We start from the raw sequence: 25,380 nt of genomic DNA on the forward strand, positions 1-25,380 counted from the left end.
GAATTGCAGCTTTCCAGAACTTGAGCTGTTCTGGAAGCCTGATGCTAGAAGCACATCTAGCCATACTGGAGGTGTGGTAGAAGAAAACAGAAGATGTCTGACAGTGGGCAGTGGTACATAGCGGGGGTTTATGTACAAGAGCTTCTGAGCAGGAACAGTCTACTTAAGCAGTGAGAACAGTAGGTATTCCTTTAAGGTTCCCAAACTTTTTTTGAGTGGCAGCTCCCTTGACCTACTGGGCTATTGGTCATGACTTCTCATTAGGGCTACAATCTTATAAATTGTATATGGTGGCTGATTTTTGGTGAGGATTCCACAGCTTCCCTGGCTGGTTTCTATGGCTCCCTAAGCAACCACAGCTCACATTTTTGGAGCCACTGTTTTTAAGGTTCTGGCCATGTTTAATTCAACCTGCTGCTGATCTCTCTCTCTCTCTCTCTCTCTCTCTCTCTCTGTGTGTGTAAAAGTAGGAGTCTACTCCCAGCACAAAAATGGGTTGTTATGCCCCCAGTTTTCAGTGTGTGTATTTCACTCAGCACTAGAATTTTTGTCAGTACGGAGAAATCAAAATGCACAAATGCTCAAGGAAAGGCCTTGCAAGAGTTTCCAGTTGTAATTTGTTTTTCAGCCTCCGGGGGCAGCACATCTCAGATGGTGTTCGAAACTGCTGACGTACCCGATCACAGCTACTCCTCAGAGGATCTGTGTTCTCTCGAAGTGCAAGAGTCGCTCCTCTCTGCAGACTTATCGTCATATGGTAGTGCCCACAAAGGCACAATGAACAGGAGCTGCTCCAGCTTGGACTACGGCATCCACTGTGGGTTGCACAGGACTCATTCGCAGTGTTCCCCGGAGGAAGAGGTCAGCAGCCACACCCCACCCTTTGGGGACGTGCCTCACAGCCAGGAACACCCGAGCTGCCTTCGCAGCCGCTCCTCGAACTGTTCCTCGGAGAACTTCAGTGCCTCCGAGAGGGACTCGTGCAGCTCAGTTAGAGAATGCAAAGCCACACCCCCACCCAAGTCCCGGAAGATGTGCTGTGGGGTCTTCAGCCAGCCTGCTGCTGCACAGACCTGTCACCCCCATTGTTCAGTGCCTGTTAAAACTTCGCCCCATGGCTGCCCTGAGAGAACGGCCTCACAGCACATGAAGAAAGCCAAGATCTCCAATATCGTCCGATCCACTAGTGACCCTTTATCATGTTCATCTACTGCAGAAGGTACATAGTATATGGGGTGGGGGTCAGGGAGATGCATGGGTTGCAATATGTCTAGGCTTCTGTGTCGGCAGCCTGAACCAGTGAGAATTTCTTATGCTCTAAGACAGGGGTGCCCAAACCCCGGCCCTGGGGCCACTTGCGGCCCTCGAGGCCTCTCAACGCGGCCCTCAGGAAACCCCCAGTCTCCAATGAGCCTCTGGCCCCCCAGAAATTTGTTGGAGCCCGAACTGGCCCGATGCAACTGCTCTCAGAGTGAGGGCGACTGTTTGACCTCTTGCGTGAGCTATGGGATGAGGGCTCCCTCCATTGCTTGCTTTTTCATGTCTGTGATGCAGTAGCGGCAGCAAAGAAAAGGCCAGCCTTGCTTTGTGCAAGGCCTTGTATAGGCCTTGAGCTATTGCAAGACCTTCATTCATTCATATAAGTTCATCTTTAATATATTCATTTATGTAAATTTATTCAAATTTTAAATGTAAATTAATTCTTCCCCCCCCCCCGGCCTCCAACATAGTGTCAGAGAGCTGATGTGGCCCTCCTGTCAAAAACTTTGGATACCCCTGCTCTAAGAGAGCAGGGTTTTTCTTTGTGTTGTCTATTTCTTTCTTTCGTTCTTTCTTTCTTTCTTTTTTAGCCCACTTTCTTCCCAAGAGCACAGGGCCGTCTACAGAGCCTTCACCCCCTTTTATCCTCACAACAACCTTGTGAGGTAGGTTAGGCAGAATGATGGCTCATCTAGGCTTGACCCAAGTCTTCCTGTCCCCTAAGGAGTCATGTCAAATGCCCCCACCAACCCCATATGGCACCTGACCACACCAGATTCTCCCTCCTTGTCTGGCAATGTGTGAGCCACGACCTTCATCACTCTTCCTCCTTCTTCTGCTCCTTGGATTTGAAAAGGTGGAAGGGAGTGGAGAGGGAGAGGAGAATCACAGGCTAGAGCAGCAGTCACACTTCCTCTTCTGCTCTATACCCTGTTCCTTTTCAATCCCAATGGATGGGCCATTCCTGTGGCTACCCAATGAACTTTTATGACTAAGCAGGACAGAGACTGGGTGCCGGGTCTTGGGCCGCATCATAATTTCCCCTTGGTATCAAAGCAAAGCAAGGTAGAGATAAAAAAACGATGACATGCCTCTCACTTGCCCCAGTTTCTTTTATTAACAATATACTTCTGTTACATTGGCTGCCTGATAATGGCACTACAGAAGAATCCAAGAAGAACCACAGCTCTTTCCTGCTTTGCCTCCCCTAGAAATGGGTATCCTGCCTCTGCACATGGAGGCCTTAAATCTTTTGAAAGACTGAGCATCCTAGCAATGGGGTTAATCAGAAGATAAATCCACTTATGGGTGTAAGTGGCACCTCACGGGCCTCTCTGCAAGTATTTGGAGAAACAGGGAAAAAGAAGAGTGATTTTAGATGATGAGAGGACAAAAATAGCTTGGTGTTTTTTTGAGCCTTGTGCAAGTGCACTTCACAGTTGATTGCACCCCTGTGTCAATTTGGAGGCTTAATTAGAACTACATTTAAATTTTAAAAGGCAGCAAAAAGCCTTTGGAAGGTTTACATGTAAGAAACTGTTCCTCAATCATCTCAATATGAAGGAAGGATGAGGCTGCAGCTTGGTCGATCAAGCACATGGTTTTCGCATAGGAAGTCAGTGCCATATGAAGCCACCTCCCACTGGGCCAAATCTCGGTCCAGCTGTCTCAGTGTTGTCTTTGCTGACTTGACAGTAGCTCTGCAGGCCTTCAGAGGCAGAACTATAACTAGGGAAGAGCCTGCGGGGCACCTACCCTGGGTGTTCCACCAAGTGGGGGAGCATCACCACCCCCAGGTTCCATCCTAGTTACAGAGGAGTTGCTGGTGGCTTTGTGCGCCCCGTTACGTCTCCTCTGGAGGAAGCCTCTAGAGCAGTGGTTCTCACCCTTTTTAGCACGGGACCCACTTCTGAGAATGACAATCTGTCTGGGGCCCACCGGAAGTGATGTCAGCAACCTGAAAGTGATGTCATAGTCAGAAATGAAACCATCAAACAGGAAGTGACATCACTGTGATGTCAGAGCCAGAAGTGATGTCATCGAGCAGGAAGTTCTTGTCTAGAAACTCAAACTGTAAATGACAAGAGACAGTATTCTAGCTCAGAAGCTTCTTCCAGTTCTCGCTGCCTTCGCTACCATTGCTATCAGGCAAAAAATAAAACTACATCTGGGACAAAATATTTGTGTGTTTATATAATACTGTTTTTATTTCTGTCTTTATTTACAAAATCTCAAGCTACTTTTTGTATTGTGCTTGAAACTAACAAGCATTAAGATGGCTATTGATACTGTGCTCAGCACTAGCCAGAAAGAAGTGCACCCTACTCATGCACCTCAAGACAAGAATTAGCTTGAGCTTTTGTAAATAAAGGAAATATAAACAGTAGTATCCCCCTCAGAAGGCAGATAAGCAGGGACGCTTCCCCTCATCTCCCCCAAGCCTAAGCACGCCTACTCAGAATTGACTCCCATTATTGGCAATGGGGCTTACTCCCAGGTAATAGAACACAGAATTGCAGCCTAAGAGAGAAGTAAGAAGAAGGGAAGGGTGCACATCAGAGAAGGGGCTGGGGGAGCAGCACTCTCTCTGGGTGCTCCCCCCCCCACATGCCAGACCTGCCCTCCTTCCTCCCCCCCCCTCCTGGCTGCTCTCTTGGCAGCCAGGCAACCAGGGATCCCCCCACACGTCTCAATGCCGGGAAGCTTAAAATGGTGACCCCCAGGCTTTGCCCACTTCCAAAATGGCACCACCTAGGTTTTTTGCCATCTTCCAAGATGGCTGCCGCCACCTTCTTGCGACCCATCTGAAATCAGATCGCGACCCACCAAGTGGGTCCCAACCCACAGTTTGAGAACCACTGCTCTAGAGAAAAAGAAACGGGATGCACAGAGTAGCCAGCACCTCCACCTCCAGGGAGAACCTGAAGGGACATCATAATGTTATGTGACATGATATCACTGCCCCCAGGCACCAGGGCAACCCGTTATGGTTCTGTTCAGAGGGGGCCTTTTCCCAGCCCAAACTAGAGATTGAACTGGGGGCTTTCTACATGCAAGCAAATCTGGTGCTCTTTCAATGAAACATCCTACAGCCTTTTCCCCCAGGTTAAAGCTGCAGCAGCTCCAGTTAAACAGGTAAGGCTGGGGAAAGGAAAGAATTCTCTCTCTCTCTCTCTCTCTCTCTCTCTTTCTCTGCCTGTGAAGCCACAGATTCCAGAGGGTCAGCTTCTCTCTTCCCCCTCCCAGAGTGGTTAAGTCTTTAACCATTTTAGTCTTTAAGATACCATTCAGTTCTCCTTGTTATTAAGAATTGAACCATCCCCACTTTGCATGGCCTTATTAATCTCCCTTTCTCCAGGGTCCTTTATCTTGCTTACTGTAGGGTGACTTGCAAAGGAACCCAGGGCATTAGCATGTAGACAGGAGAAAGAAGGCATGATGCATGATGATACATGTTAACTACTCCAAACCTCCCCATGCCTATGTGCTAGGGTGGAAAAAGTACAATAATAGCCATAATCTATGCCAGCAATTTTCAACGTTTGTCTTCTAATAGCACACTGACCTCTACTGTCCTCTCTGTGGTTTTTGCCTCTTGTCACTTCTGGCTTCCGAGGGATTCCTTTGGCATGCTAGCAGAGGAAGAAGGACAGTCAGTTCATTACTGCAATTCGTTACTACAGACAGTTGTCCTAGAGACAAAGCCTCGGTACCCAGAAGAGTTCTTCAGCGATTTTCAGCCACTGTGCTCCAAACTCCCATGGCACACCTGCAGACCTTTTGCAGCATATGGTTTGAAAATCGCTGCTCTACAACATCAAAATAATCATTTGTACAGCCCTCCCCCCGCAATAATAAGCAACTAACCCATCAGGAATTTGCTTTGCTTACTGTCCAATTACAATATTTAAAGCAGGATTTCTCCCCCTTCTATTCCCTTCACTTTTTAGTTCCTGTCTCTGGTCCTCACGTGGCTGCCTCTGCTTGCCAGGATTCTGCAAACCAACTCCAGCCAGCTGGAAAATCAAAGGACCCCAGGAAAGCTGACCTTTCCCGAAAGCCAAAGGCCTTACAGACCATCTGCAAAGAGCGGCCCCATTCGCTAGTGGATCTGCAGGCCTATAAAGACACTAAGATCCTAGTGGCAAAATTTTTGGAACACTCAAACTGTAACCTCCCGCCTGAGGTGCGTCATGTGGTCAACAGCATCAGATCCGTCATCAAGTCTGACGAGCGACACATGGAAGAAGCCATTTTCAGTGCAAACATCATCGACCAGGTGAGCAGCTTTGAAGACTTTATTTAGAGGGGATGGGGGTGGCAACGTGGACCCAAGAAGCTTAACGTGATGCCCGCTAGGTCCCAACCTTTGGGGGAGTGGTGGAATAAGTCTTATTTTTTTTGTTGGAAAGATTTGTGATCCCTTGCTGTTATGCAAAGTGAGGGACAGTGTACCATGAGAGGGACTGGTGCCCCTCATTGCATAGTGGGTGGGGCCAGCAAATTTTATCATCCAAACTGGCCCAGTATATAGTTCCACCCAAGACTGAACAAATTATTTTGCTAGCTGCTAGCTGTACCAGCAAATGTCTCTATTGGTTTAGGAATAAAATGCCATCACAACCATTTCTTAGATATGCATATCCAATGGTGACCTGGCCACTGTACCACCTGGGGCAAACCTTGAAGTGCTTACCCCCCCCCCCGGCCTTAAAATACCACTTCCTGTTTTCTACAGAAAACCGGAAGTGATGTTTTAAGGCCTTAATAATAATAATAATAAAACTTTATTTTTATCCCGCCCTTCTCCCAAAAAGGGACCCTTCAGAAGGCATTCAGACGGGGAGGCTTCAAGTGTAGGCAGCCCTCAGGACAGCACAGTTGGGGGGGCAGTGGTGCCCCCCAGCCATGCTGCCCAAGAACACTTGCACCCATGGAGCCCCCCCCCCCAAGTATGCCGCTGTGCATATCTGCTGCTGTCTGCATTTGTATTCCTTTACAAATACAGCAGGGGTGCCCAAACCCCAGCCCTGGGCCACATGCGGCCCTCGAGGCTTCTCAATGCGGCCCTCAGGGAGCCCCCAGTCTCCAATGAGCCTCTGGAGATTTGTTGGAGCCCACACAGACCCAACACAACTGCTCTCAGCGTGAGGGCGACTGTTTGAGCTCTCGCGTGAGCTGTGGGATAAGGGCTCCCTCCACTGCTTGCTGTTTCATGTCTGTGATGCAGTAGCGGCAGCAAAGGAAAGGCCAGCCTTGCTTTGAGCAAGGCCTTTTATAGGCCTTGAGCTATTGTGAGACCTTCATTCATTCATATAAGTTCATCTTTAATATATTCATTTATGAAAACTTATGCAAATTTATTCAAATTTTACATGTAAATTAATTCTTTCCCCCCCGGCCCCCGACACAGTGTCAAAGAGATGATATGGCCCTCCAGCCAAAAACTTTGGACACCCCTGCCATACAGTAATGCCTTGTGCTTTTGTCTCGTTGAGGACCAAAGCATGGATGAAATTAAAAAATGGATGAATGTCAAAGCAGAGCCTTGTTTAGCTCACACATTGACTTTGGCCAGCAAAAAACATAGCTAACTGTATGACACTTGCAAATGCATGAGAATCCTAAATAAACAGAAATAAAAGAAAAATAAACATGAGAACATTGATGAATGCTGTGGAAGGTTGGATGAAATTGGACGAAAGCACATGGATGGCATTTGAAATGTGGTTATAATTGAAAATGGCTGAAAGAGATGAAATTCAAGTGAATAGAAGTTAAGGTACTGTTGTAGTTTATTAGCCCTAAAGTGTTAGAATCCAAAATCAGGGTCCAAAGTCCTATGAACAGAGACTCATCTCAGTAAAGGAAATGCCCCCTGTGACTTCCTGAGGCCTCTGTATTAGGATTGCTAGATTGAATACACCCCCTTCCATCTGAGATTTCTGAGGCAGGAGTCTGGTGTTGTTGCAAGACTGCCAACCCTTGAAAAATGGGTGGTGCCAAGCGACTGAGATTCACTGTTGCCACCTGTCCACCTGAGAAAAAAGGCTGGAGAGAGATGATCATTTGGAACAGACTGGCAAATTCTGACCAGAGAGCCTGCACTGGAAAGCAGTGGTGAAAATGTTCACCAATGCAGAAGCTCCAAGAAAGCCAAGGAGGCATACAGCTGCCTTAAATAAAGGCAAGCTGTCTCAGAGAAAGCTGCTTTTTCAGTCAAGCCTACATCAATAATAGCCAAGAGTTCATGCAGCTCCACAGATCTGGTCATGACCTCACACATTTCAGTCTTTTCCCCCCCTTGAAACGACTGCATAATTTAGAGATGGAACAGTAAGCAGAAGTGACAGGCTGTTTTGCAGTAAGGTTTTTTGTGGTTCAAACATGCTTGATAAGTTCATGGCTATCAAAAGAAGAACACATATATTAGAGTGTCTGTGTTTGTCTGTGGGTGTTAAATATAACTTTGAGCTGACCAGTTCCCTTCTTTCAGGTCTCCAGGACACACGCATATCTTTCAAAGCATATTGCTGGCCAATTTTTGGTTTACAAAATATACCATCTACTGGGGACCACATAAATTTTTTTTTTTCCTAATGAGATAAGATAATATAATTCCCTGATCATGCAGACAGGGTAATGAACTCAACATTCTGGCTTCTTCTTCTTTTAAATGCCAACTTCTAGTCCTTGTGACTGAAAGTGAAAACTAACAAAACCAGTGTAAATGATGCAAGATAGTAAAAAGTGCAGAAAAATGGATGGGGGGGGGAGATATAATGTGCAATTTTCATAATGCATCCAAGCACTGCATTTTCTGATGCAGAATTTGGGATTTCCTGGGTGACAATCTGTATGAGTGTGCTGTATACAAAAGCCATGCAAGGTGAGAATATTGCTATTACTGAATTCTACTACTATAGTAATAGACCTACTACTGCTATTGCACAAGTGCTAACCCACCTCCATCACTATTCCTACTGCTTCCTGGATTTGAAAAGAAAGAAGGGAACAGAGTGGAAGAGGGTGAGTGGAGGAGAGTGGTGGACTAGAGCGGCAAAGATTCTCTAGGTCAGGAGTCTCCAAACCCCAGCCCAGGGGCCAGATGCGGCCTGCAGCCAGCCTCTATCTGGCCCGCGGCCAGCCTCTTGTCCCCTGAAAGCCTTTGGCCCACTTGGTCAAAAATGACTGGAACTATGCTCTGGTTGCATCTGGAGGGTGTTCAAGGGCCAGAGAGGTTGAAAGAATGAGCCCGTTCATTCACTCATCTAAGTTCCATCTCTAATTTATTTATATAAATTTTATATTTAAATGTTTTTTCCAGCCCTCAACACCATGCCAGATATTTGATGCAGCCCTCTGGCCAAAATGTTTGGGAGACCCCTGCTCTAGGCCACCACTCACCTCTCCCCCAATCCACCAACTGAGTTGAGTTGACCACCTCAGGCCCACTCAGAGTTGGGGCAGCCCTACTGACCTGTACTGAGGTCAGTTGGCCCTTGAATATCTCTTTGTCTTTTGAAATGACCTCATTTTAATTGGTCTCTGCTGCTCCACTGTTTTCACTTGCTTTTATCTGAGTTTTTATATTCAACTCCACATCTTTATTTTTTTTTTAGTGGTTTTACCTACTGATGTGATATGTTTATATTCCCATTGCAACTTTTATTGTTTTCTGTGAATTCCTTCAAAGCCCTCTTCAAAGCCCATCTTTTCAATAAAGCCTGTGGCATTATCCTTAAACCCAGTCCCCTAATGCATGCAAGCCCAAGAACACGTGCATGAAATAATAGTTTATTAATGGAGAGGGAATCTGGGGCCATCTGTACACAAAGTCCATGCTTTGTCACCAAGCTATTATTCCTCCTCTTATATGGCTGTTTGAAGGACTATTGCAATGGTTCCCAAACTGTGAACTGTGACACCCTGGGGAGCCACGGAAACCAACCAGGGGAACCGTGAAATCCTTGTGAAAAACCTGCTGCCCTATATGATATATAGCAGTGGTTACCAAATTCCTGGAGAGGAGTTAGGAACCTTCTTCTGGCGGGGGTGGGATAGAGGGCCAGCAAGAGCACTGCAGTAATTGCAGTGCTGCGGACACAAAGGGGATGGTAAAACATAGCTGGGAGAGGGTTGCACTGGCCTCGGGAAGGATCTGGGAAGCTCACTGACCCCCTCTGCAGGTCTCCACACTGTAGGGAATAGTGCTGATCAGCGATCAGAAGCCACTTTCAGTTTTTGATTGCCTTGGCGCCATCAGGGCACTAATTTCTTGGTCACTCCCCTTAAGGGGGCATGGCCTTCTTTCAGTTCCACTGGTAGGTTGCAACCTATTAGCTTGGGAACCACTGATGTATTGGATTATAGCCCTAATGAGGAGTTGCAACCAATGGCCCAGTAGGTCATGTGCCTTTTCTTTTCATCTTCCTCTTTTATGTGTGGGGGGGGGTGTATTTATTTATTTATTTATTTATTTATTTATTTATTTATTTATTTATTTATTTTGACGCAGGTGATTACCAGCTCCCAGCAGAATGTGGATACCTCAAGAAAGAGATTGCAGGAAGATCTCCACCTCCAGAGCTGTGGAGCTCTGAGTTCTCCTGTCGCCTTCTTACGTAGGGCCCACATCAGCCACAACTTAGAGAGGGGACGGCCACACAGTTTAATCGGAGTCTGTCGTGAGACCATCCTTTGACAGTGAACCGCAGTTCTGCTAAGGAATACAAACTCCAGCACGGACGCCTCGAGGAAGCAGGCCACGAAGGGAGACTCCCAACCGATGGGTGGCTTTAAAAGGCGAACAAACAGAATGCCCCAACACCCCTGATGAGTCTTCCTTTTGAGGTCCTGTTTAGGATCGTCGCTTGCAGTGGCAGAACACCCCGGATTTTGTGAATGCAAAATGAAGGAACACCTTTTGCGACCATGAAATGGTTTGTCATAGGAGGAAAAAATAATAATAAACTGGTTACGCGAACATTTCTCCCATACAGAGGAGTTTGCTTTGAAAAGATCTAATGGATATGCTATGGGGAGGGGGGGGGAGGGGGAGAAGGAACACTCAGTTGCCAAGCCGCAATGCCGCTTCCATACAACTTAGAAGTTGTATTTTATTCACTGTACCTCAAAAGTGTTTTAAGTAATTATGAAGTGTTTTAATAATAAAAAGTATTTCTGGACATTGCGTCTTCCAGAATTGATTTTGCAGTGTTAATCTGTCATGGGGGGGGGGATTACAGACTGGGGATGCGGACGGGAAATAGACATGTCTTATGTTCCCATCTTCTTCGACTAATTATGTGGTTCTTATCTTCCTGTCTGCATGCTGTTGCCTTCCCTGTATAAAGGCAGGTGGCAGTTTTGGACTATTGTAGCGGGGGGGGGGGGAAACAGGGGTTGCCTTGGGCTATAAGTATTCATGCAGGAACCTAGTAAGAACATGGAATCCCTTGTCACGTTACCTTGGTAATGTGGGAGTTGCTGCCAGGGCTTCCTTGCCTTCCAACTGACCTTCCTCAGGAGGTATCAAGTCACTGTTAGAGCCTGGAAAGAAAGGACCACCCACCAATGAGGTTGAGTGTAGCAGCCATCTTGTTTAACGGGGATGCCTCATGCTCTGCTGCACCCTCCCATCACCTGCATTGGCAGCTTCAGTCAAGCTCCATGCTCCTCCTTTCCCCCCCCCCACCCATCTCCTTGCCCTGTTTGATTTTAAAAAGCAGTCAGAGGAAAGCAGAAGAGGAAGTAGTTGAGAAGAAAGTAGAGTACTGGCCTAGAGTGTCACCTCACACATTCTGCTCTCCTCTTCCTGGTTTTTAAAAATAGTACTTGCAGTACGTGGAAGACAAGGCAGTAAAGGAATGGGTGAATGGGTGCACGTGCAAAAGCTGTGTGTGCGCTCATGCCAGCCTTGCTTATAATGGTGCTGCTTTCTTATTTCTTGTTGATTTGTGTGCATTGTGAACTAGGTTGGAAGAGATTCTTGTTTGTCACCCAGGCCTCTGCTGTGAATAGAATTCTCCTATGATTGAGCAGTGTAGAAGGCTATAAATCTGTTGTTGTCACAATAAAGGGGAGGATGCCGTAAGAAGATGGACAAAGTGAGCCCTCATGGTGGAGGGAGGGACCACCCCTCTTTCTTGCCCAGGCACTGTGCTGAATACTTCCCTCTCTTCCCATGCTACACTGTACTTTCACAACACAGCACAGAACGATAGGGATGTGTCCTTGTGAACAAAAGAATATGCCACATTCTGAGTCTGACTAGAGGGCCATCTAGCCTGGCACTGCCTACTCCGACTGTCAGTTGCCCTCCAGGGTCTCAGGTAGAGTGAGGTCTGCTCCCTATGATTCTTTGAATTGATGATGGTAGGGATTGAACCCAGGTGTGTCTATATGCAAAGCAGGTGCCCTACCTCTAAGCTATGGCAAACACGTTGCTTTTCCCTGATGCCAGGCTGATGCGGTCTTACTTCTGGGGCCACCAAGCTTGTGAACTATACTGAAGAAATGAATTGAATGTGGAATTTTAAGGGATTTTCCTAGGTAAGCCTCCCCCCTCCCCGTTCTTTCAGTGCATGCTTAAATTGCAGGAAGTCTTCTTGTTAGTGTCTATGAAGACAGCCAGTGGCTGGCAGTAATTCCAAAGTGACCAACACAAGGCATAAGGTAAGTACACAATTAATTTCTAAGACACACTTTTGCCAAGTGTTTCCCTTTGCCAAAGAAGATGTACAGTGCTAGGTTTCCCAAACTGAATTAAAACCAGAGGCGCCCTTACCTCTTATACACAAAAAGGAGTGCATGAAAATAGTGTGCACACACCCAACATTTCTCCATCATGAGCCACTGAACTTAGCAAGCCTCCAGAACAGAGATTCACACAGGCAGCTGTTCCTGTAATTTTGGTGGGCTTCTACATTGGAAGTGATTGAATCATATCTAAATGCAGGGAAATGGCACATAGACCTGTCTGCAACAGGAAGTGGTTGGAGGAAGACAAGACCACAACAGTCAATCAAGCAGAGATATAGCAGGCTGCCTCATTCCTTTGAATGCCTAACAGTCTTCATCATTCTTTTAACTTAACTTTTAAAAATTAGCCATCCTCACTGCATCACACTCCTGAGTTCTGACCTACCCAACAGCAGATAGAGCGGAAAATATAGGCCATGTGACTTTTGGCTATGTTACGAATTAAGACTGCCCAAGGCTCAAATTAAATGCTCCATTACTTGTATTATTAGCCCCAAACATGCTTCATTTAAAAAACAAAACTTTGTTTAAGATTTTAACGTTAATATTTTTTAAAAACCACTTAAGCCACATTTGTCGTATGCCCTGAAAGTGGGCTTGTGTCTGCTACTAGAAATGTTTTGGGGTCATTATGTCTCCAATTATTAGCTGTCTCCAATTAGTTGTATTAATCTGTTTTTAAACTGTGTCCATATTTTTTCTGTTACTTGCTTTGTGCCATTTCGTTGGAAGGTGGGATAAAAGGGGAAAAATTAACGTTAACTCAATCATGCTTGACTAGATTGGGACTTTGGTGAGGTGAGAGGGAGCTTTTGCTGTGGCCCTACTATTGAGCAATCAAGGTGGGGAACAGTTGTTTGACATGAATGGATGAGTCCTTCCCAGAGCAAACAGCAGCTGGGGGTGGGGGGAGCAGTGTTGAATGCAGAGAGGAACCAGAGAGGAAGCAAAGGGTTAAAGCCCATTATGTTGCCAACCCAGATCCCCCCTCCCCTATGGATCCTCCTCCCCTGGATCCTGAATAAGCACATCAAACTTAATTACGCCTGTTCAGAAATAAGTAGGCCTAAGTAGCACTTTGTGCTTTCCCTGCAAAAAGCCATATGGAGCTTTCGGTCCAACAGCTCATTTTTCTCATGCGCTCCTGCAGGGATGAAAAAACACTGTGTTGACATTGGCCCTTGAGATGGTGTCATTCATTCAGACCTACCTGAAAGCTGGAACCAACTCTAAAAAATTACCTTTAGGCATCTACTCTCTTACCTATTTTCGGAGCATTTGTTAACATGGCAAAATTGCTTGCTCAGATATCCCTGTTGTTAATGGCAGAAACCGAAGCTGGCAGCAAAATGCTTCAGCAGTGCTTCCCATTTTGTGGGCCCCACCCTTTAAAGGATGTAGTTTTCCTAGCAGCTCTGGCTTTAGAATTCCTCTGTGCCAACTGCATCTTCTACCCCCTTCCCCCAATGCTGTTTTCACAAGGAATTGTTTGTCTGCTAAAGCCCACAACTTGGGCTCTAATTGCAAGAGGTGTCATTCTAACTTAATGGCACCGCGGGCTGGCTGTACCAAATGCAGGCGGTTTTGCTTTGTTGTCTGTTGCTTATAGTACTTACCGCTTGGTTCTAGAAAATAAGACCTAAGAGAGGTGGTTCTTGCAGCCTGAGATTTGGCAAGCTAATTCAAATGCTTGTGTACAATGTTCTTCCCTGCAGTCAGACACCTCTTTAGACGCAGAGGACCCCATGGGGGACACCCACTCGGTAGAAGTGTTTGTTTCTGATAAGGTCACAGCATAAGTCTTACTGAATACAATGGGCTTACTTCTGAGTAAAACAAATAACGTTTCCAACAAACTCTACCAACGGGCCTTCTTCTATCTGCTGCTCCTGCTTCTATAATGCCCTGTCTGTGCCTGGTTTGTCTTCCTCCTCACTATCTGTAACAAAATGGAATCGCCTTAGGTCTCCTGAGTACAGCTGCTTGATCCCCGGCTTCCCCCAATTTAGCATTCTGGCATAGAAATGAAAGTACAGGTTGGGCCTAAGGGAATCTGCAGGTACTTTGCTCACTGGGGCAGTGCTCCAAAAGAACTTTCTCTCTTTCCATACATACATACCCCACCTTTCCAACCCACTTAAGTGCTCGCAAGTATTTTTCTATCCCACTTTTCTTAACACTAATGGGTAAACTCAAAGAGGCTCTGATTTGGAAGGAATAATAATAATACTAAAATTAAATAAACCACTAGCCAGTCCCTTTTCAGGCCATACTGGCTTTTTCTTTGCAGTTGTGGTCAAACTGGGGCTGAAATATGCTGTCCAGCAGGTCTGCAGCATGCAGGCCAGATCTTAAACTGGCTGCTGGAGCTCAGGTATTTTTTCATCCTGGCTGATGTGAGAACAAGGATAGAGCTAATCCTCAGAATACAGAAGGTCCCAGGTTCAATCCCTGATATCTCCAAATGGGCTTGGGAAAGACCCCTGCCTCAAAAGGTGCCTGCCAGTCAGTGGCATAGGTAAAGGGGGCAGGGGTACTTTGCTCCAGGCACCTAGAGGGGGTGCCAACCTGGACTCCTGACTGTGGATCCTGAGGCCATCTGAGGCTCAGAGAGGATGCACTTGGAGGAGCTCAGAAGGCCCCCTTTGCAATAACTGAAAGTGCCTTTCTAAGGCCTCCAGGAGGCCTTCTGAGGTTATACTTGACCTTCCTGCGCCTCAGACCACCTCTGGGATGCCAATGGGGCATTCTGGGCATCTGCCCTACACAGGGAATGTTAACATCCCAGGGGAGTGTTAAAAATTTTGGTGCCATCAGGTGCCAGATCCCTTGGCTAGGCCGTTGCTACCAGTCAAGTGTAGGTAATCTTGAGCTGGATGCCCCATAATCTGATGCAGAATATAAGAAGCATTTTTTATACTAATTCAATATTTGCATCACTTCTGGTTCCAGCAAAGAAACGTTCGACAGAAAATATAACTTCTGCTGGTATCTCTTGTTCTTTAGCTGTGTTGCTATCTAATCTACAGCAGGAGTACCACAGATTTATAGAGAAATGTCAGCATTTGTTTGGGAGGGGGGGGGAAGCCTACTGTAAATGCTTTTCAGTTTAGTGTGAAGCAACAGTGACCTCCAGTGGAAGCCAAGAGGCTTAGGCTGTGCCCCTTTTAAGGAAGCTGTCTCAGTGGTTGGATAAATATTGAGCAGACTCTTAAGTTCTACCCAGTGTTGGGGTGGTAAATTTTGAAGCACAGAGGCAATTATGACACATATTCCTATAATCACACCCTGCTAAGTCTGTACAACAATTTTTTTTTTTTAAAAAAGCGTTAAATGTCTTCATTTGAGCATTTTCCTCCCGTCTTTGCAACGTGCTGTACTTCCTCTAAAGCTAATTTTATCTCAAATTCTTGGAAAGGGGTTGCAATCCTTCAAAACAAATGCATACAAAATTTGGTAAATGGAATTAATTAAAGAATATCCCAGCTAAATTTCAAAGCATGTTGATTCAGCATGTTAGCTCAGCTTGTCGATCCAGAAGCAAATAAGTCTCACTGTGTTCAGTAAGGCTTACACCTAGGTAAATTTGCATATAATTGTAGCCTCATTTATAACATGAGTGATGTACCCTCTCTCAGGCTACCCTTGGAAAAGGCAGTGGCCTTGACATTAACATTTGCCCCAGGCAGCTCTCTCAGTTTGCCTCCTGCTGAGCCTGACAATTCTTCTCAGGTAACACCCTTTGAAAAAGGGGTCAAAGGCAATGCCTGAGTTTTGATGACATCCTAGTTCAGTGGTCGGGGAACAGGGGTAAATTACCCCAAATGGGGTAAAAGTGAAAATCTGGGGGTAATGAGGAGGTAGCGGAGGGAGTCAGCGCACCCGCTCTCCACCCGCTCCAGGGGGCCGGCAGCAGGCTGGTGCGCTGTGTGCACACTGCCCGCTGCCCTGCTCCCTTCCGCTCACCTTCAGATGCGGTGAGCAGAAGGGAGCAGGCGATACACTCAGGCTGTATCCACAGCCTGCGTGTATCGCAGCCGCCCGCTCTCTCCGCTCTGTGCGGGAGACTGGAGCTGCCCGGCGCTGTAGTGATGATGTCATCACACAGCGCCGGGCCGTCAGTGTCTCCCGCCGAGCGGACAGAGCGGGAGGAAGAAGAAAATCCGCGCCGACCGACGTGGGATCGAGGTAAGGTGAGTATTGTTTATTTATTTTTATTGGGGGCATCGTTGGGCTACCTATACTGGGGGGATCACCGGGCTACTAACTACCTATACTGGGGGGTCATCTGGCTACTGACTACCTATACTGGGGGGATCACCGGGCTACTAACTACCTATACTGGGGGGTCATCTGGCTACTGACTACCTATACTGGGGGATCACCGGGCTACTAACTACCTATACTGGGGGGTCATCTGGCTACTGACTACCTATACTGGGGGGTCATCTGGCTACTGACTACCTATACTGAGGCATCACTTGGCTACTGGCTACCTATACTGGGGCAGCTACACCTCTGTATGGGGGATTCTGTTGTATGCAAATCAAGGGGGTAACGTCTGCGTTTATAAATTTTTTGGGGGGTAAGAGGTAAAAAAGTTCCCTGACCCCTGTCCTAGTTCCTCCTGTAGGAGAAATCCTGATACTGTGCTCCTCCCAGATTACACCCCTGGCTCTATATAGAAAGATCAGCCCCCCAAAATTCCTCCCATCCAGCATCCTGTTTCCTGCAGCAGCCAACAAGATCGCCACAGGAAGCCCTAAAGCAGGATGGGAAGGCAATGGTCCTTTCCCACCAACAGCAGTGGCACCCAGGGCAGGTTGACGCAATGACGCTGCAGTGTCACACATAGCCCTGCATCTTTGTGTCACAGCCCCTGCATCGATGCATCACACACACCCCCAACATCTTTGTGTCACCCCCCCCGGCTTCTGGAATGACTGATTTGGGGGCCACTTGGACCCTAGGGGCGGGTGTGAGGGCCATTCTTCACTGTGCTTGCCACTTCGAGCACTTGGGCAGTGACCACAGTGCACCCCCTCCCTGCGGAGAGGCTGGAAAACCCCCAGAGTGCTGCAGGGGGTGGGTCGCACCAGCGACCCCCCCTCAAGCTACATCACTGCTCACCACTGTCCCCCTGCACCCTTTATTTAGAGGTGTATACTACCAATGTCAAACAGTTAGAGCTTAAGTGAGGGTGGCTGCAATGCACCCCAGTCTGTTGCTACAGAACCTCCTTTGCTTCAAAACAAAACAAAACTTCGTCTCTTAAAAAAAAAAAATCTCCCCAGGTCCCCATGAAACCAATAGAAGCTGTGCAACAGCAGCATTCAGCGAACTTGGCCCACTGCAGCCTCTTGGGGTTTTGCAAAACAAACAAAAGAAGCTAGGGTGCTTTATTACTCCAAATTTATTTTAATGAGTCTAAATTAAGTCTCTCTTAGGGTTACCTGCATGCAACAGAGATCTAGCTAGTCATCATTCCTTGAAGTGCAGTAATCCTAAAGCTTTTTGTTACTGCCTGTAAGAATCCCTTTTAGTCACAGTGTTATTTTCTTCAAGGCCTTGGCCAAAAGAGAGAGGGAAATAAAATCAAGACATAAAAGTTACATCAGTTGACATTTATCTCATTAATGAACACAACATAACCATTGGTTTTCTCATCTCCACAGAGTCTAATACTGTTGATGGTGATGACTCCCCCAATTGCAGCCACGGTTTATTTTACATTCAGCTCTCACATTGGCTTGGAAAATGGAAAAAAAAAAATAGACTATTTAATGCATGGCTTTCCCATAGTAAACATGTGTTCAGTCAAAAGGGCAATATGGAAAGTTGTTGTGGGATATTAAAACTAGGAATCCTAGAGACCAGTTGTTCCCAAACTGTGAGCCGTGGCTCCCCAGGGAACCATAGAATCCTCGCAAAAAACCTGCCGCTCTATACAATGTATAGGATTGTAGCCCTGATGGGGAGCCAAAGCCAATGGTCCAGTAGGCCAAGGGAGCCGCCAGTTGGGAACCACTGCTGTTTATGGTACCCCCAGTACAAATAAATGGCTTGCAACAGCAGTCTCCGTCTCAACCGTTCCGTCTCCAAGACGTAAAAAATGTACTTTGTCTAAATAAATATTCGGTGTTCATCTTGTGGCATTTGTTTATTTTGCATTTTAAAAAAGCTTTTCCTCCCCAATCGCTCCCTCCCCAAATCCCCTTGTTCTGATTTCACACTTAAGTCACATCTCGTCAAAACTCATTAACACGTTACACTTGTCAATAAGGATACCAAGTACAACAGTAGCTTTTCCTTTCTACGAGCATCAGATGCTTCCCTCCCCCCCTCCCAGCCCCTTCCCCTTAGAACTGCATACATTCTTGGCCACTTCAAAAATTGGTCTGCCCTAAGCCCCAGCATGTCAAATGTTGCAGTCAAACCTGTGGTGTTTTTTTTGTTTTTTTTTGAGGCAGCCGTGATTTTATTTTATTTTATTTTATGGTCTGTCTTTTGCAGACTGGTTCACACATTCACCTTTGCCACCCTATTTTTAAAAGTGGCAGACGTATACACATGACAGACATGCCACATTAATGTTTAAATAAATATTACAAGCACAACCCACTGGAATGACAGTGGGTCGCAAGCCCCACCGCCATGAGTGAGGGGGGGCCCTCGGAACGACGCAGTCGTGGCAGCAGGGTTGGTGTGGGAGACACTCATATGGTGGATTGCACCCTATGCTCGTAAGCTTCCATGAGAAAAAGGATTGTAGACGATGTTGCAAAATACTCCTATGTGTTAGAAAGACGGTGTCAGTGGTTATCGTCCATAGTTAACAGCTTCCTCTTTTTTTGGCAACAAAATTTTTAAAAAAGAGAGAAACTAAGAAAAAAAGGCAAAGAAGCTGGATCCGTTGAGCTTCCAGACTCGCAAAGGACCGGGTTCCAACCCTTCCTGTTCTTACAAAATACAAAATTCCTCTTGAAGTGTCTAGCATGGATGGGATCGTTCAGTTCTTTCGGTGAGAGATGTGGCGTCCGCATTAGATATACAGCGGCGTCTCTTGTCCAGTTAGCAGCCTGAACATTGCAGCTGGCATGGTCTTCATATGGATCTGTCAAGGCATTTATACAGGGGAGTTAATGACAACAAAGAGCATCAAGAAGTCACAACAGAAAGAGGCTGGGACTAGAGCCATAACTCAAATATTTACCAAAAAAGGAGCAGGGGCAGGCAACGTTAAGTGGGTTCACTGGTTAGATTACTCAGTTAAGGACATTTTGATTACTAACAAGGTGCTCCCATTAATCAGACTAGATTTTAAGGCCGTCGTTTTTTTCAAAACTATTTTCAATTGTTCATGCAACATGGAAAGTGGCTAGAACCATCTTGGGAGAGGCATTCCCAACTGTATGGTAAGAGAATGCCTCTTCCAAGAGAGAATGCCTACTGAGACAAGTATACATTGTCTAAAGCCAAAGGAAGTGTGCCTTTTAGAACGACTGCCTTTGCATAGAAAGCTTGATGCCCATGAAAAAGAGAGGAGGCTCCAAATCAATCTTCTCCTAAAATATTTGCTTCCTATGTGAAAGGAAGTCAATCATGCAAGCTCTATTTGCAGTCTGTGGTAGTACAGCCCAGACCATATCTCCTTTATAAGCCCTAGGGGGCCTGGTTGTTCAAGGACAGAATGAAGGTGGAACACCTAGAATAGCACTATACCGGTGTCAGATGGGACACTGGAGAAGAGGCAGCCCTGAACATTTGTAGAGGCCCCAATCTTTTAGAGGTTTTTAAGTCAAACCAGCAATGTGGACCCCCAAATAAATGCATTCCTTGCTTCCAGCATGCTACTTTGCAATGCTCACGTGTTAACTTCTGCCTAAATATTTAATATGCATTTTTACAAGCTTGATCATTTCTGTCAACTAGCTGAATATTAATTTATTGAAACAGAATGTACAAAAACCAAAGATGGGCGTTGCATTTCATGGCTGAGTCTGCAGATTTCTAATACTTGGATTAATTTCTTCGCTAACATGTGAAGTTACATTCACTAACATGCGAAGTTACATTCAGTGTGAAGAACATGCTTCACATATTCTTCACTAATATGTGTGTGAAAATTCCAAAAATACTCTCGAAAACATTTGAAAGGGAACTATGAATAAAATGCAGTCAATGTTGCCATCTTGAACTTAATTACTGTCCCTGGTGATCCTGGTCCCTGGGCCACATGGGGCCAGGACTGCAGACTGCCACACTTCCCCCCACACTTGCATTCGGCGGAAGGCTAAAACGTCACTTACTGTTTTCATCTGAAAATCGGAAGTGGAGTTTAAAGACCCTTTGGAGACTTACTTGGTCTTCAGAGGGTCGGGGAGAGCACATGCAGCCTCCCTGGCCCTCTAAAGGTGTCCTCATGGAGTTAAGGAAGGTGACAGGGAGGCAAGGAAACCCCCACAAGCATGGTACTCTGGGACATTTGCCTGCCTTGACCCCTGTAGGTACACTAGGGATGACTGTCATTTCCTTACAGAATGGTTGGTTTTCTTCCTTGTTGTCCAATAAACAGGGACTAAAATTGATTACAGCCTTTCATTATAGAAACAGAATTCCAACTCAGGAAACTCACCTCTCCCACGGAATTGGACAAGGCCTGCACGATCTTCTCGTGAGCAGTGGCCACAACGCTTTGACCGTTGATCTCGATAATTCGGTGGCCGACCCTAACTCCGCCTCTCTCCGCTATCCCTCCTCTCATCAGACTGCATATCTGTCAAAAGGTAATCCCAGTCCATCAACTCAAACAAAAGGTGTGACCCTCCTGTCGCTTCTACAGGACAGCCGGCAGCCTCACAAGTTTTTACGCATGGCCTTCTTCACCTGGAAATGCTAAGCAATACACGATGTGAGAATAGCACCACTCGGTCCTTCCTTTTTGGATCATCGGATTCAACGCCTTGCCTCCACGCAGCACATCCTGAACCCAAATCATTCCAAATAACTACCTATCCAACCTTTTCTTGAAAAGGTCCATGGAAAAAGACCTGGCCTAGGATTCCAGGGACCCACTGGCGAGTCCAAACAGTGAGCCCTCGGTAGGACAACCAGCACCCAGACACATCCAAGGCTACCTAACAACGGAGGCTACCAACCAATGAAAAATGGAGGAAAAAATCTGGCATTAAGGGCACAGTCCTAACCAACTTTATAGCACTACCATAGAAGTGCCAATGTGGCATGCACTTCATCCTGCAGTGGGGAGGCAGTCAAGGGGGCCTCCTCAAGGTAAGAGCATGTCTGTTACCTTACCTTGGGGCTGCATTGCAACTAAGTCAGTGCTCAAAAGTTGGTCAGGATTGAGCCCTCAGTTAGAGTCTAGCAGTAATGGACAGAGTCCAGGGGCAGTCCAAAAATGGCCTGTAGTTAACCTTTGCTGCAAGTTGCAGCAAGGATACCACCTCACTGTTGCAATTAGGTCTCTATTCCACCCCCCCCCCTTCCCAACAGGCTCCTGGAAAAATCTGACCAGCTCCTAGGTGCAGCAAAAAATCTTCAAAAATATAGAAAACTGCCTTCTGTTGATTCCCTGAGCTCAGCACTGCCCCAGGCAGCAGCTGTGCATGATTTCAGGACCCAGCACTACGTGAACATGCCAAGGATTGAACCTGAGACCTTCTGAATGCAAAGCAGGTGCTCAACCAATGAAGCTGAGGTCCATCTTCTGTTCGATGAGGAGCAGCCTCTGAATCAGAGCAGATCCTATTCCTCAGGAAGAGGCACCAGCAGTTCTATTCGGGTCAGCTAAAGGTAATGACGCAAAAGCGGCAGCTGGGAATGACAAGTACCAACTCATCAATTCCAGCCCGAGGAAGTCGGATCCAACTGTGGTGCACAGATGTGGGCTGAACATAGCTGGCTGGCTCACAGGGAATGCCCCAAGCTTTCCGTTCAAGACTCTCTTTCCTGGCCCAGCTGCTGCTGGGTTCCAAATTTAAATCCTCATCACAAGCTTCAAGAAAATCAAAAGTGACATGCAGTTTCTGGGTCACAAGCTTCACAGAAAGACAGTATATGGTCAGAAGGCTGGATATTCCACCAGGTTCAGTCATATGGCCAGGACAATGGGGATGTTCAAAGGTGGGGTACAACACCAACATGCAGGATGGTGTAGTGGTTCGGAAGTTGGACCCAGACCTGGATGATTCCGGTTCAAATTCCTGCTCAGCCACAAAGCTTCCTAGGTGACCTTGGCCCAGCCACTATCTCCCAGCTTCACCTACCTCACAGGGTTGTTGTGAGGATAAAAAGAGGGCAGGAACCTGGTACTCCTTGGCTACCTGAGCCTTGGAACCCTGAGCTCCTTGGAGGAAGGGCAGTATAAAAATGTGAATGAATGAATAAAATCCCACAGGTCTATCATACCTATGGCAAAAGGGTCCAGCATGATGAACTTGATAACTGCCTGGCAAAAGTGGTGCCAGTCATATGAAAAAAAAAAAAAATGTACCCACCTGGGTTTACAGATGTCTAGAATCACATAGAAAAGTGCCCCGACGGAGCTGGCCCTACTGTAACACAAGGTGATAAACAGCGTGCACTGTTAAGGGTGCCAGAATATGAAACAGAGAGGTCTAACCCCAAGAGAACAATGCACTAAAAAACCGACCTGCACAAATCCCACTTTGATGTACAGGTGCTGTGAAAGAAGACAGGTCATTTCAGTGATAACAGTTGCTGACTCCAAAGTATCTTTAACATGATGTCAGCTATGTGCAGGCCTCAAAGGGAACCTTTTGCATGTGCCAAGGGTGAGAACAACCCCTGCACTCAACCAGAAGCTGGATCTCAGTAGAACTGGAAACAGAGGGAAGGTGCCGTGTTTTTTTTTCCTTTTTCTGAGAGTTGAAGATGAAAGAGGAAGGAAAGATGGCTCAATGTGCATCAAACCATTCCGCCTGAGGACTAGGCAATTAAGATCAGGGAAAGAAAAGGAAAGGGGAAAAGATCCCATCCCCAGAGCACAGTATCTCCAATTTTCCAATAAGTCAATTGAAGCCACTAATCCCAGATCTCCCAGACCTGTTTGGAGGAACCTGGTGCAAGATCTTGTCTAGTCACTTAAAGAGCACAGCTTTTTAAAAAAAAAAAGGCTGAGGGAATTGTGGAAGACTTTTTCAGTAACTGGCTTAGAAGGTAAAGAAATGACCAGACATGGGTTTGCTCCCCCCCCTCCAATACTGATGAAATAGAATTACAGTACATAACACAGAAGCACTATCCATTTCAATGCAGAGACTGCAGAACAAAGGAACCTTGTTGCATACACAAAACATTGGTAAAAGGTGTGAATGGATTTATCCTAATCGAACAGTCTTCTAGCATGACAGTCACTTCTCAGAAATCCCTTCTCCCCCATCTTTATAGCAGAGGAAACAGGTTAGAAGCTGCTTGGGGCAGGGGCCTGCATTTGGCTCATTTTACTTAGTACAGCTGAACTGGCAGTATAGAGAAATACAACAACAGTAAGCAATGGCCTCACCTGCTTGAGCTCACACAGTGCAACTATACAAGTGCCCAGGCTTCCTCCCCCCCACCCCCACACACACCACAAAAACTGTAATCCAATGAAAATGAGTAGTGGGAAATTCGGAACAAAAAAAAAAAAAGAATTTCTTCATACGTAGCAGAATTAATCTGTGGAATTTGCTACCACAGGACGTGGGGATGACCACAGGACGTGGGAATGATCATTTAGACTTGTAACAGGCAGTTACAAAGTACAATGTATATCCATGGAGGACAGATCTATCATGGCTATTAGTCATGATGACTACATGTGACCAGGACTGGTTCGTCCATGAGGCCAATGGAGACAGTTGCCTCAGGCAGTAGATTGTGAGAGACACCCACCTGTTTGTCCATTGACCTTCACTGCTGCTCCTCCTCTTACTACTCTTACTACTCCTCCTCTACTCCCTGGTGGACTCTAACCCACCATTCTTCTTTCTTCCACTCTGTCCCCCATTCTTTCCCAATCCAGGGAGGGGGAGGAGCAGAATCTGGCTCATCACAAGGTAAGGGAAGGTAGTGTGTGGCATGCTCAGGTTCCTGAAGGTCTTGGGCTAGCCCTGCATGCAATCTCCATGTTCAGGGTCAGTGTGTAGAGTACCAATCACAGGGGAGCAACAGTGCAAGAGATGCCTTTACCTGCTGCTTGTCGACTTCCACTGTGGGAAACAGGATGTTAGCCTACATGAGCCCCACTGGAATTGGCCAATGGCTCTTCTTAGGACTAGTGATACAGTAACTGCATTGTCAGCTTTTTCAGTTAATTAGAATGTGCGCACCAAATGTATGCTGGTGGGGAAGAACCCTTATTTCAACATCCCGATGAAGGAGTTAGCCCATAGCCTTCATACAGACAACACGTGTACTGGCAGGGTTCATACACGCTGAAAAGTTTGGGTATAATACATAAGGCCCTCGGGCTGTTCCAGCACCACCATCAGCTGCTCTCAGCTACTGAGCTGTGCTGAGGTATCACTGATGAAAAGGCTGCCCACATGATAATTTGGCTCTCCAATACAGTGGTGCAGCTGGAGGGGGGGGGCAGAGCACCCAACCTGGTGGGCAGGCTCAACGGGGTGGGCAAGCAGCCCCGCTCTTCAGAGCCATTCCCGACGGGGAAAGCATAATGGAGCAGTACGGCTCTGTTTGGTTCCCCCCACTGGGAATGGCTCCAAAGGGAGGGGCTGCTTGCTGGCCCCGCTAAGCCTCCCCACCAGGCTGGGTGCTCCTCGCTCCTCCCCCCTCCAGCTACGCCACCACTCCCATAGCTTGAAAAAATGATCAAGATTAGCATACTTTCTCTTTTGTCATTTGAAACTCATTAGAGTTTCTAAGTGAGAAAAAAGTGTTTATTTCTGGTTATGATCTGCTTAATGACACCACTTCCTGATTTACGACATCGCTTCTGGGCACCAGCAGGCACCAAGAATGCTATTCGGCCCGCTGTATGAAACGAATTTGACACCCCTGTTATAGACAGTTTCCTCGTGGAGTTGCATCTCACACAAATACAGCAATACCTTGACATTTCAAATTTTATCCACCTGCTTTGCTCTTTTGGCCAATTCCATCCAACCTTCCACAATGCTCATTGACTTCCTTATGTTTATTTTTATTTTATTTCCCGCACAAGTTCTATAGTTCATTATTTATGCTGTTTTTGCCAGCCAAAATAAATTTGCAAGCTAAATAAGGCTATGCTTTGACATTCATCATTTTTTTGACTTTCACCTAAGCTCTGGTACCTAACCTGACAAAAGTACAAGGTATGGCTGTAGGCCA

General features: G+C 46.4%; 2 protein-coding genes across 3 annotated transcripts in view; one reads left to right on the forward strand and one right to left on the reverse strand.

Annotated features, from left to right (window-relative positions):
- The window catches only part of ENTREP2 (endosomal transmembrane epsin interactor 2), a 111,782-nt gene extending 101,818 nt beyond the window's left edge, over positions 1-9,964 (forward strand). The window contains exons 7-9 of the mRNA XM_066636331.1: positions 629-1,219; positions 5,211-5,539; positions 9,779-9,964. Coding sequence (XP_066492428.1) covers positions 629-1,219; positions 5,211-5,539; positions 9,779-9,964 — 1,106 coding nt within the window. The remainder of the gene's footprint in view (positions 1-628; positions 1,220-5,210; positions 5,540-9,778) is intronic.
- Positions 9,965-19,066: 9,102 nt separating this feature from the next.
- Positions 19,067-25,380, reverse strand: part of APBA2 (amyloid beta precursor protein binding family A member 2) — a 72,983-nt gene continuing 66,669 nt past the window's right edge. For both annotated transcript variants that reach the window (XM_066635836.1, XM_066635835.1), the window contains 2 exons: positions 20,660-20,800; positions 19,067-19,138 (listed from right to left, as the gene is read on the reverse strand). In XM_066635836.1, the coding sequence (XP_066491933.1) occupies positions 19,067-19,138; positions 20,660-20,800 (213 nt within the window). The remainder of the gene's footprint in view (positions 19,139-20,659; positions 20,801-25,380) is intronic.

This window comes from Tiliqua scincoides, chromosome 8, assembly GCF_035046505.1.
Source record: "Tiliqua scincoides isolate rTilSci1 chromosome 8, rTilSci1.hap2, whole genome shotgun sequence".
In the NCBI taxonomy this organism is placed as follows: Eukaryota; Metazoa; Chordata; class Lepidosauria; order Squamata; family Scincidae; genus Tiliqua; species Tiliqua scincoides.